Source organism: Telopea speciosissima, chromosome 4, assembly GCF_018873765.1.
Source record: "Telopea speciosissima isolate NSW1024214 ecotype Mountain lineage chromosome 4, Tspe_v1, whole genome shotgun sequence".
NCBI classification, from domain to species: Eukaryota; Viridiplantae; Streptophyta; class Magnoliopsida; order Proteales; family Proteaceae; genus Telopea; species Telopea speciosissima.
In genome coordinates, this window is record NC_057919.1 from 16,762,737 (window position 1) to 16,775,713 (window position 12,977).

Here is a 12,977-nt window from a genome sequence, read left to right on the forward strand (position 1 = left end):
ATGTGTCTATCTCTCTCCTCCTTAAAATAAGGGGGTAGAGGTATCTTTTCACATGGGAAGGAGAGAGATAGACTCATGGGAGTGCTAGCGTAGGCCACACTCCGGACAAAAATCTTTTTCCCTATGTCAAATTAGCAAAGTTCATTCCAGAAATGACCCAAAAACAAGAGTGGAGGAAGACAATAAGTGGGTTTTTATTTGATGGAAGTGTTTGAATGACACCTCTACAAGCGTATTTAGAACTTGATATCTTCTTTTAATTGTCCCTTGTTGCGTCCTTAAAAATTCTTTTAAGTAAAAAGGATAAAAAGATTTTCATAAATAATTTGAAAGTAACATATCATTAAGTCATTATCATGCACATATTTCGAGTATATATACGAAATGACAATAATTATCCTTATTAAAAAAAAAAATTTGTATGTAATACTAGAAGGGCAAAAAAGTATATTGTCAATCTTATTTCCCAGCTATGTCCTTTAAGCATTCATAAAGCTCATTGGGCTTCGAGATCATAACCATATGATGTGCACCTTCAATCACTTTTACATCTTTCGTTGGACTATTATCTATCATCCAACGTTGGAAATGATCACATTTGATGTAAACCCGATTAACCGACCCGAATTTCTCCTTGGAAAGCACCTTTTCATTTGTCAAATCTTTGAAGAACAAAGCTAGAGGGCTCAACCAATAAGGAAGCCATTTTAATATCCTATATCAAGAAAGAATGAAAACACCCAAAAGTTAATTAAAATTTTCTCTACATAGCTAGTATTCTAATTATATGTTAATACATGAATTAATTGCTATTGTTTAACCAAATTACCTCAAATGGGCAGCAGTTGTACATCTCGTATAAGAGGAAATCCGGGCCAAGGATAACCGAAGTTGGAAGGTTCTCTCGACCCAGATCAAAGGAAAATTCGCAATCCAATAGAGTCTCTACAGGTGCCCTCGTGAAAAACTGTGTCAAGACAAAATTACTCAGAGAATGTCATATATTTAAAGATTCCTTTTCATGAGTAAGGTGGTACTCCACATGAGTAGAGAATCCAGATCCGGCTCCTCTCCAGGGAGCTCAGCGCCCAGGGACTGTCGAGGGGGGGAATCCAAGGGTTGGGCTGTGTCGCACACATTTCAGTGCGTACCCAATCAATCATCAAGATGTGTGTGGCACAGTCCAAGAGCTGGATGCTCCCCTTGGCACTGGGCTCCTTGGAGAGGAGATCAATCCAGAAAATCCGGAATCATCAATTTACACAGATACACATTTTTAATCAATAATAAGAGCAAAGTATGTAAGATCAGCCTATACTATGTGGCATGTTGAACTATGGAACCAAAATTTTGGGGGGTCCCTTGCTCACATTTCAAGTTTTAGTTTAAAAGAGTTTGCCAAGTGCAAAAGAGAGCTTTGATGATGGTTGAAATACCATAGATATGCACAATCATACATAGGGATGCATGCTAATACGGGGAACATATGGTCAAGATAAGAGAGATAAAACTTTAAAAAAAAAAACCATATGAGAGGGTGATAGTACACTACTACACTAGCATCGTGGGAAACCCTTTTTTCCATATATATATAAATGAACTAATGTTTCGGTCATTCTATTGTTAGTTTTATAATTGAGGAGTCCCAGGTGGATAGGTCAGATCTTCAATATAGTATACTTTTACGGAAAGAGATCATTGCCTGGTTGCATAGCCCCTACACCAGGATGAGGGCCAATGAAAGCGCAAGTAAATACATCAATAATTCAATATAGATGGGATTTTTTGTATTTTCGAGCCTTGATCAACCATTATATTCTTCAAACATAATGAGTTTCATATAGATTTTGAGAGGGGGGGGGGGTTGGGGGGAGGACTGATTCTAGTTAAGAACTTAGGAAAATATAGTGATACAGTAATCAGTATCAGTATCACTATCAGTATCAATCTCTACCGATATCAATCTAATACCGATTCTGTTTTCTTAAAAAAAAAAATAGAGTTTTTTTACATTTTTTACCCTTGTCCATATCGATCCACTAATATGGGATCGGCTAGGAATCATTATTGGTGTACACCAATACAGGTACGAATCAGCCGATCCAAAGGGTTTTACTGTTTTAGGCCTCCGGTAATGGATCAACAAATTATGTATTTGAAATTAAAGCTTAGAAGTGTAGTAGTACCTCTTCAAAGACATCAATGAGAGGTGATCTGCAGCTAGGCATCACAGCAGCGACGAAAACGGCAACAGATATCTTTTCTGGGAATTTCTCCATTGCAAGAGACACACCAACACCTCCGTAGCCGTGACCCACTAGTATCACCCGTTCCTCTTGAAGAAAAGATGACATGAACTCCATCAATGGCTGCAGGTAATCAGAAATCGATACTATCTCGTCCTCCTCATGACTCTCGAGGTTACCACAAAGATCAAGTGTAGTAACTCGATAACCAGCCGAGCTTAGCAAATTCACTATCTTGTACCAACTCCATCCACCATGACAAGCATCATGAACTAGAACCAAGTGTTTCATCTTGGAACAGAGTAGAGTTGATAGAAGAGAAGAGAAGAGAAGAGCAAAGAAAAACCTAATTGTCTCTTTGATTAACCCTATTAAGTGAAAACGTACAATATAAGATTGATTGGATTTGGTAACAAGTATCTATGTTCTATGTATAATGCACCAATCAATATCTATATTACAAAAAGGATATAGAAACCAAGTCTCTTAACTCTCAATAGGAAAATGTGACTTTCCTTTTTTTTCCGATCTTTATCTCCTGCGATTTCTGTTCTATCCCCTGTTCGAACACACTGCCCGGGTTGGATCCACCCCCTTCTTATTAGAGGTACTAGGAAACTATACCAAACAGGGAATCCCATGAGATATTAACAATACTTCAAAGGATAAAGATTCTCTGACATGGCGACGGAGGCTATGCCCGCGGTCTCTCTCCCTCTCCCTATGGTCCATGTCCCCTTTCTCTGATTGGTGCGTTCTTAAAAAAAATTCCCTGGATTATATGAAGAACAAACCGTTTTTTCGTGCCGGTTTGGTTCGATGGAGATTTTAGTTAACGCTTAGCAGTTATCAACTTATCACTAACTTAATATGCTATTTAAAATCTATTATACTAATTAAATTTGTGGGAAAAAAAATTCTTAGGTGATAACACGTTTTGAAACCTCTCTTCAACTATTGTCTATTCTCCCTAAAATTGATTAAATGAATGCATGGGGAACTACCTAAATAAGCACATGAAAATTTTAGTGGCCTGTTCTAACCATCTAAATTATTATGTGTAGAGTTTTTTGACTTAGGATTTCAACTAAGGGAGCGAGTTCGTTCCCCACGATGCTAGTGTTGGAGGAATCTCCCACACCACACCAATCATATAGGAAACGATTTCGTTAACAAGGGGACCCACATGGTCAGGGTGTGGGAAAGGATCCCAACACTGTCATCATGGGGATCTTTTTCACTAAAACTAAAATCAGCTGATGCTTAAATGATGAGATAGAGAACATATTCATTGAAGGGAAAAATAACTATGTCGGAGAGTGTGGATTACGCCAGTGCTCCCATGTGTTTATCTCTCTCCTCTTAATGTAAGAAGTCATTCATACCCCTTGTTTAGGGAAGAGAGAAAAAAACAGTAAAGCCCGCCCAACTAAAGCCCAGCCCGGCCCGGCACGTTTACGAACTGGGCGGTCTCGGTGTAGGGTTCTAGCCCATCGGACACCCGACAGGACTGAGTGATTCTAGGCCCAATCTAGCCCGACCGGTTACAACCCGACCTTGCCCGACCCGTTAACTTGTAAACTTTGCTATGGGCTTGGGACCTGTTTGATTTATTGGCCCTAATCTGTTTATGACATTAACTTTCTGTTGGGTTGGGCCTGATGTATTGAGTATATTTTTATGACATTAATTTTCTATTGGGTTGGGCCTGATGCATTGGGTATATTTTTATGATATTTTTTTATCTTAAATTTAAATCATGGGACATGGCTAGCACGAGTTGCACTATTTCAGTCTATTTCTAATGAATCGGTCATGTTCGATTGGTTGGAATATTCAGTTTTAATGGGAAAAGACAGAAAAGAAGTGGCAAGATGATACATCTCTTTGTAAAATTAAAATATTCAGTTTTAATGGGCTACACCGTTTAAAGCTCATTTATATTTAAACAGGCCCATAGCTCGATTTTTAACCGATTATAGCCCGAAGCCCAAACTAGCCCAACCCGTTCTTTAAATCTATCCTTGTTCTCTGCTTCCTTTGGTAATCTGTAATGGAAGGTTGGTTCTAGTTCTGTTTAGATTCTACGGGTCTAAGGGCTTGTCCTTGTGGCCCAGTTCAGTTGCCCTTTTGGCCTTTGTTTGTAACTGGTTTTCAATAAATTGATCCGACCTATCAAAAATATAAAATTAAAAAAAAATAATAGGTGATAAAATAAACTGAGGAAAAAACCATTCAAAATTTACTGTTTTGTTAAAACTAATACAATAATAGAAGTCCCCATACTTGTTTGGTCATAAATTAATTTGCAATTTGACATCAAATGCACACAAGGACTTAAAGATTCTACTATTTCGCAAAGGTACATACTATCAATCATATTTACTAGCTATCTCCTTGAGACATAAGGAAAGCTCTTGTGGCTTTGAAAGCATGACCATATGGTCAGCACCTTTAATCACCTTTACCTCTTCAGTTGGATTATTCTCTATCATCCATCGTTGGAAATCTTCCTTCATCACCTTATCTTCATCACATATAATGTAGAATCGATCGACAGATCCAAATTTCTCCTTCGAAAGTAAATGTTTTTGCGACAAATCTTCGACGAAATAACTTGTTGGACGAATCAACATAGTAGCCAGCGTAAGATCCTATCATGACAAATGAAACTTAACCCATCAAAATAGAAGATTTGTTAACTTAGGCTGTGTTTGGTATGCATTCTAAATCGATTCCGCATTCTTGGATGATAAAAACAACTATTTTCATCATCTAAGAATGCATATATACCAAACACTGCCTTAATTTAATTTGTCAATCAAATATGAATTAGTTATTGGTTTTAGTTAATTAAAATACCTCAGATGAGCAGCAATTGTACATGTTGGAAGCAAGGTATTGTGAGCCTAGAATCACCGAAGTGGGAAGATTCTCAGGCCCTCGATCAAAGGTACACGCGCAATCCAATACAGATTCCATGGGTGTCCTTTTAAAGAACTGGAAGAAAAATAATGAGAAAGCACTCTTAACATAAATGGGATATGTTTGTGCTAAGAAGTGAAGCTGTTTTATTAAATGGTTTGGTTTTGATTTTAAAAAATGAAATTGTTTAGTCCATCAATTTTTAACTGATTAGTACGGTTATGCTATTGAACCGATTATACAAACTAAAGTGATTAAAAAAAACAGGTTAGCCATGGACTCTATATGGTAACGTTCTTTTTTAGTGTTTCTGGTGTTTTTTCATTTTTTTGGAATAAAAACACGCTAAAATCTGAATGATATGTTCGATTCGATTTTTAAACGAACTGGACTTTTGACACACTTTCAACCCACATTTGCAAAACACCAATATGTGTTTCTTACTTAGTAGAAACACTTCTACCAATTTTTGAAGAAACACAAGTCCGACTTAAGTTAATGAGGGCAAAACTGTAATTTGTCATCTAAACATAACAATGTTGGTTTTTTATCCAAAAACCTCACAATCGTCGCTCTTCTTCGCTTGACCTCTGCAAATCCGAGAAAACCTCTAGTGCGAAGAGAAGCGCAATCAACCTCTGCAATTCTCCATCCCGCTCAACCTCTGCCGCAGAATAAAGTTCCTCGATTTCATTCTTCCGGTGAGTTCATCCTCCCTTCCTCCGGTAAGTTTTGTGCTTTTTTGTTTTCGTTTTTCATTTTCCTTTTCTTCAGCTTGTCTTTCTTCTTGGGTTTTTTTTTTTTTTTTTGTTTTTTTTCCTTCTTTCTTCTTCTCCTCATCTCTTCCTACTTGTTGTTTCAAAAGAAGAAAAGAAATCGAAGAGAAGGAGAAGAACCTACCTCATCTTCTGGCAACAAACGCAAGAAAAAATTCTGGTTATAAGTCTCAATCTTCGATTGGCTCGTCAGAATCATCTGAAACTCTCAAGGTTTGTTCTTCTATTCCTGATCTTGGTTCGGTAGTAATATTGGACTTGTTGATTTTCTTTATTTGAATCTTTAAACAAGTATAATCGGGAGGTCAAGTTTCATTACTGATTTGTATGCTGTGTTTACATATCTGAATTTGAGTTGGGCATTATTGTGGAGGTTACAAGGAAGAGAATATTCTGGTATACGCTGCTGGATAGTATACTGTTTTGGTATATCCCACAGTAATCTGCTTAGAGTTATTCTCTATTGGGTTGTATTGTGAGGCTAGATCATCCTAGATTTGGCTTTGCATTAGACTTAGAAAGAGAAATTTCAATGGAAGTGGTGAACCATTTTCTTGGTTGCACAATGCTGTCTCACTTTTGTTGGGATTGGAATGGTTTATTCAATCATCTCAAGTCCTAGTAGTAGTATTATGCTTCATTTTTATTAATATTGAGTTTGATGGTACTTAGATACTACAGCAACAGAAAATCATCAATACCAATAACTTAAAACAAACACCACTAAAGAAACATACTATCAGATGAGCCAGAAAAACCCTTTCCAAAGAAGAAGGAAAAAAGCAAGAGAGAGATCCAACGATCAGGCTCTTCAACAAAACAAACCAGGGGTTGAGATAAGAAAATCCTCTGTTTTTTGGTCTAGAATTGATTCACATATCTGCAGAATTAGTGACAACCAAATAAAATTTCCAAATTATGTGTGTGTGTTAGAATTGTTGGGCAAAGCTTGCACATCAAAACATGATTCTGGAATTTTAAGAATTGCGCTTTTATAGAAAGGAACAAATCATGAAGGGAGTGTTGGGGGACCTCTTGCTTGTAAATTTTGTAGGTAACTCGGGTACATTTTTTGCCCAAAATAAAGTGTTAGATAATGCTGTTCTTTGGCTGCATTCTACAGATTTTGAGTTATTATTGGGTAAGAATGATGTTTATGGTTATATGTTGAGTTTAAGTCTGAGGAAAATAGGTGATTTTTATGAAGGCATGCCCTTTGCATGATCTCTTAAAATAGGTGATTTTTAAGACTTGTGTTTCGCTGGCATCCCCTACCCTGTTATGCATGGAATGTACAAATGACCTTCCTTAGTTTAATGAAGTTTTTCTTTTTATCGAAAAAAAAAAAAAAAAAAAAAAAAAAACCATGGTGTAGGTGGCAATCACGTAATTTTTGATAAACAACAGAAACGATTCTATTAAGTGCGACCCATACAGATTTCTATTTCTTCTAACTTCATAAACGATTTTTTTTTCTGGGTTACCATACAACATTTCAGGACCCAAAAATGCTTAAAAAACACAGAAACACATAAAAGTGTACCGGACCCAAAAGCACTAAAAAAAAAACAGAAGCGTTACCATACAGAGCCTTGGAAGTCTGTATACCCTCTCTAATGTCTTCTATTGGATTTCAACCATATAGATTAGTTTGAATAGTTTTTAGGGAAAATTACAAGATTAGTTACTTTTGGGTTTTCATTTACAAAACTGTCCACCCTATGTTTGAGTTAACAAAAATAGACAAAAACAAGTTTAGTTTTACAAAACTAGACATTAATGTTTCCTATCGAAATTTAAAAATTTATCAGGGTTTGGCAATTTGGACAAGTCTATCTGATGTATCCAAATTTGCAACATTAGTTCCAACCACCTAACATCCCATGGTCGAACTGACCACAAGACTACATCAAATTTCAGTTCAAAACAAATACGATAATTATGTTAAAAGTATGCCCAAATTTATGAAAATATAAAAAATAAAAGCCACTAGAATCTATCACAGAGAAATGGCATTCTTTTTAATTTTTTGGTCACTGACAATCTGATAATTTTCTCAAAATCAAAATTCACTTCTTAACATCTTCGGTTTTTTTTTGGGAAATTTACACGTATCTCCCCTGAGGTATCGATTAATTATCGATGCATCCATCTTTCTTCACTATTTACACGTACCTCCCCTACTTTTCTAAATATTTAGTAAGTTAATTAATTCAGGCCATTAGTGGTTCCCGCTAGTGACAAAGAACAGGTGTTATTTAGAAATTTTAGGACTAATATACCCTTGGTAGCGTAAAATGACATTAATGTCCTCTTCTTCTTCTTCTTCTTCTTCCCCTGCAACCACAAGATTCAAGATGCTCCCGAGCAAGCAAGGTAGTACATCTCGGGCTTCCATTAATGGTGGTTATAACAGTGACTCTCCTTCCTTCCTCGGCAGTTCCCCTCTGAAAAAAAATCTCTTTTTTTTTCCTCTATTACTTGGGGTAGCAGGGAATGGCGGTGGCTGGGACAAGGGTAGGGTTGCAGGGAACAAAGGATTCCTGGGTGAGAAGGCAATGACAGGGGTAAAAATGTCTAAAAAAGTAAGTGCGGGAGGGAGAGACACTATTTTGTCCAGTTTTGTAAACCTTAACTTGTTTTTGTCTATTTTTGTTAACTCAAACATAGGGTGGACAGTTTTGTAAATGAAAACCCAAAAGTAGCTAATCATGTAATTTTCCTTAGTTTTTATTTCTTAAATCACAATTTTTTTTTTTTTATTATTTTTTTTTTATAAGATCTTAAATCACAATTTGAGCCTAAATGAAGATGTTGAAATGAATGTGTGGTAAAACTAGGGAGGATTAAATAAGAAATGAACAAGTTAAAGTGGATTTGGGAGTGTAGCTCCAATACATGATGAGCTGCAAGAAAGCCATTTGATGTGACATGGTCATTTACAACGGAGGCCTTTAGATGCTCCAATATGGAGGAGTTATTTGATTTATATTGAATAAACTAAAACAGCTAGGGTTTAGAGCTAAAATGACTTCAGGAAAAGTGGTGACATGCATAGCTTAACCGTGTAGCAAGCTTTGAATAGAGTTGATTGGATGGTTAGGACGTTTGTAGCTGACCTCATGTAGTTGGGATAAGGCTTAGTTAAGTATACTTTGACCCAAATTGCAACTGAACCGATTAACACCCTTAGGTTCGAACACCTACTAGATATCATCGGGGGGAGAGAGAGAGAGAGATAAATATACTTCGCATAAAAAATGGCTTGTCTCAAGTAAAGTGAAATATTATTGTCAAAAGGGGTATGTTATTTTCTAAATTTTACAAAACAATATTATGTCATGTGGATAGATGATGGGTCCATTCTGATTATTGGATAGAAAGGACCTGATTTAGATCAGTCGTGAGTCAAATTTCAAAATTTAATTTAATTAAATACCATCTCGGATATGAACATGCATCCCGCATATATCTATGTATGATACCAATACCCTAGCTATTACTAGGCACTGTCCCAAATATGAGCAAACCAAATGATTTAGATAAGAAAAACAATAAAAATAGATGATTCATATCTAAATTATGATTTTTGAAACAAACATATATGACACAATAACCATACCTAATGTAAAAATTAATTAGTGATCTTGATATTAGCCATTTTTTTGTACAAAATTTGGTTATTGTCGGGTTGCACCCATGTTCTTGTTGCTCCAATAGTATGCGTCGACTTGGAATCCCTTAAGAGTATTTTGGAAAATACTAAAACCCAAGGGGGTATTTGTGAACCCAAAGGAGGAAGGAAATTATTCCAAGTTGGCGGCTACGATTGGAGGCAGCAGGAACATGGTTGCAAACCGGATTGCAGCCAAATTTTTTCCATTTTTTTGGGTGAATAAAATTTTATATTCAACGGAGCTCAAAACAAGCCTCCTCCTAATAGAGGGGAGGGTAGACGAAACTGCCTAAAGGAGCCGAGAGCATATAGGACCAGTACACCAAGAGCCATCAACCAGAATCAAAAACAAATCAAGATCAGACGATTGCATCCAACAAGAATAGAGAATGGATCATATACGTGCAGTTTGAACGTACATGTGAGAGATAACCACTCGACCTTTTTGTTTCCATTAATACCTCTCCTCCCTTTGTAAATGGCAAAAGTGGGGTAAGTGGTTTTCTCTCACACGTGGGTTCGTGCAAAAGAACGACACTCTTAAAAACAATGGGGATTATGACTTGCAAGTTGCAACCATGGAACAAAAACTCGATCGAAACCTGTCGAAACCATCGAGTTAACTCGATTTCCCAAGTTTTTGAGACGAGTTGAAGGAGGATTTTATAAAATCCCTGAATTCGACCGGGTTTCAATGGTTTCGACCATATTTCGGTGGTTTCGACACATATGCCCATCGAAATTAGGAGAAACTGGGCTCGAAACTTGGACAGACAAGTATTTATGCTAAAAACTGCTAGAAACCAAGGCAGACACTTAGTTATGTCTAATATCATTCATTTACTTAAGATATTATTCATAAATAAGCAAATACCCCCTATTTGAATCCAATAAAAATAGTTAAAAAATCAAATTCCAAAAGAAAAAAAAAAGCCAACCACCCAGTTCAAGAACAAAAACTGTATTTTCGCCGGTAAGTGCAATTTTCAACTTTCTAATGCTGAGGTTTTTCTCAAATTTAAAAATTTCATAAATGTCAATATGGCAAAACATTGCTAAAAACCAAAAGTGTGGTAAAATATTCATTTGTTTTGGTGTCTAAAAAAATATTTTCATTCAGAGTGATTTTGACAGCATTTGCGCACACCAAATTAAGTTTGACGGGTACATAACTCCTTCAATATAAATCAGATTTAAGCAATCTTGGACTTATTGGAAAGCTATCAAAACAAAACTTTCTAACAAATCCAAGATTGCTTAAATCTCATTTATATTGAAGGAGTTATGTTCCGGTCAAACCTTATTTGATACCATGCCCAAGAACAATATACAGTATCAAACTTGGATCAAAACCACAAGTATTATTTTTAGTGTTCTCTATGTGAAACTAATGTATAGATTGAGTTTAAAATGTCAAAAATAGGCAGCACAATAAGAATCAGAGCAAAAAACCAACTTCTGGGCCTCAAAACCAAAATTCGAGTTAGCCTGGAGAAAGTCCAAGTTTCGACAGAGATATGGTCGAAACCGAGACGAACTCGTTTTCTGGCTGATCGAAACCTAATCGAAACCCGAGTTTTAGAACTTTGATTGCAACACAGACTGGCTTGACGACAAAAGAATCCTAGGGCAAGAGTCTGCAACAAATTTTTTTTTATTTTTTATTTTTTATAAAGAAGTCTGCAACAAACCGTCAACAAGCTTTTATGTCCATAATCCATAACCATCTATTGTAACCTTATTGACCCAAAAAACATATTGACCAACAGAAGCTATTGTAACGTAAGTGTTCCAAAAAAGAGAAAAGTTTTCTGGAGGAGAATACTGCCCATGCCCCCACTGTGTGAGGGGCAAAGGGCCGAATGACCGTCTCACCACTGTGAAAAGTGGAAATTCAGCCCCCAAAATGTTTTTGCTCCATCTCATTGGTGAGGTGGGGTTTCCATTTGCCCTGTGGCCACGCTCCCTTCCCCTTTTAAAAAGGGGTCCAATTCCTCTACTGCCGAGCTGTTTACTGCACCGTGCACCCCACACACAGTAAGGCGTTTTCACCGCCTTATCCCTGCCTGAGCACCTTACCTGAGTGGGGATAAGGTGGTCTTTTCCACCTTGTTGTGTGAGTGGTGTACAAGAGCAGCTCGTAAACAGAGGATCCGGATCCTTCGAAGAATACAACCCTAGCCTTTAGATCAATTTTTTATTTATAAATCTCTCTTAAAAAAAAAAAAACTCATGTCAGATGAGATCAATCGTTGAAAGAGCGATCTGTCTCTGCAAAACAAAAGCAGAAGCACTCTTGAGTGATTCGATTTCCCACTGCAAACCAGAAAATGGAAGCCTTCTTGTCCAATGAGATTAATTAATATGGGGCAAATGCTAATAATACCGAAATCCCTCTTCTCTTTGGATCGGCAGCCGATCAAATCCTTGCCAGATTAGAATTCTTTTTCTAATCCAAGTGGGATCTGGGTCAATTCTAAAGGTGCCGCCGATGAGATTGATTATCCATTACTGGGTTTTTCTTTTTCCGATCAAAAAAGGAGAAAAATTAAGAAATGGGTCATAAATGGAAGAAGGTAAGAGTGGTAAGAGTGTACCTCTTGTAAGACAGCAGAGGGAGGTGATGTATAGTTGGGCATCAATCCAGTAACGAAAACGGCAACAGAGATCTTTTCAGGGAATTGCTCCATCGCTAGAGAGATAGCAAAGCCTCCGAGACTGTGACCAACCAGTATCACTTTTTCCTCTTTAGGAAGAAATTCCATGAACTCCATTAATGGCTGCAAGTAATCGAAAATCGAACCCATCTCATCAATCCTCTTGGGGTTGACTCCACTACCCCCAAGATCCAATGCAGTAACTCGATGACCGGCCGACCTTAACAACGTCACAACCTTGTACCAACTCCATGCTCCATGACCGGCACCATGAACTAGAACCAAGTGTTTCATCTCTCTCTCTCCACTTCCAGCGACAACTTTTATATATATATATATTTGTCTCTCTCTCTTCAGAGTTCAATCCTTTCTCAGTACCCACTTCCAGCGACAACTTTTATATATAAATATATATATTTTTGTCTCTCTCTTCAGATTTCAATCTTTCCTCCCGTTAAGGGTGTCAAAACCTAGGCCGAACCGTTAAAATCGATCAATATGGATTGAAAAAAATTGGATCGAATCAAATCGATCTTTATTGGATTGGTCTGAGACCAGGATATGAGGGGATCGATTGAAATCTAAATCGCACCGGACCGACCGATAACAAACCAAAAACCAAACTGAATGAAAACGGTAAAAAAAATTATGAGTATAAGGTTATGAATAATTGAATTGATTTCAATATTAATGAGCA

General features: G+C 36.9%; 2 protein-coding genes across 2 annotated transcripts; both read right to left on the minus strand.

The window, feature by feature from the left end:
* Window positions 1-459: 459 nt before the first annotated feature.
* Window positions 460-2,537, minus strand: LOC122659023 (methylesterase 10-like). Its single transcript, XM_043854186.1, has 3 exons — window positions 2,187-2,537; window positions 822-967; window positions 460-715 (listed from the first exon to the last, which is right to left on the minus strand). Exons 1-3 carry the CDS (start codon window positions 2,535-2,537, stop codon window positions 460-462), a joined length of 753 nt encoding a protein of 250 aa, XP_043710121.1.
* Window positions 2,538-4,569: 2,032 nt separating this feature from the next.
* LOC122660433 (salicylic acid-binding protein 2-like) lies at window positions 4,570-12,580 on the minus strand. Its single transcript, XM_043855741.1, has 3 exons — window positions 12,221-12,580; window positions 5,109-5,246; window positions 4,570-4,900 (listed from the first exon to the last, which is right to left on the minus strand). Exons 1-3 carry the CDS (start codon window positions 12,572-12,574, stop codon window positions 4,619-4,621), a joined length of 774 nt encoding a protein of 257 aa, XP_043711676.1. The 5' UTR covers window positions 12,575-12,580; the 3' UTR covers window positions 4,570-4,618.
* Window positions 12,581-12,977: the final 397 nt, after the last annotated feature.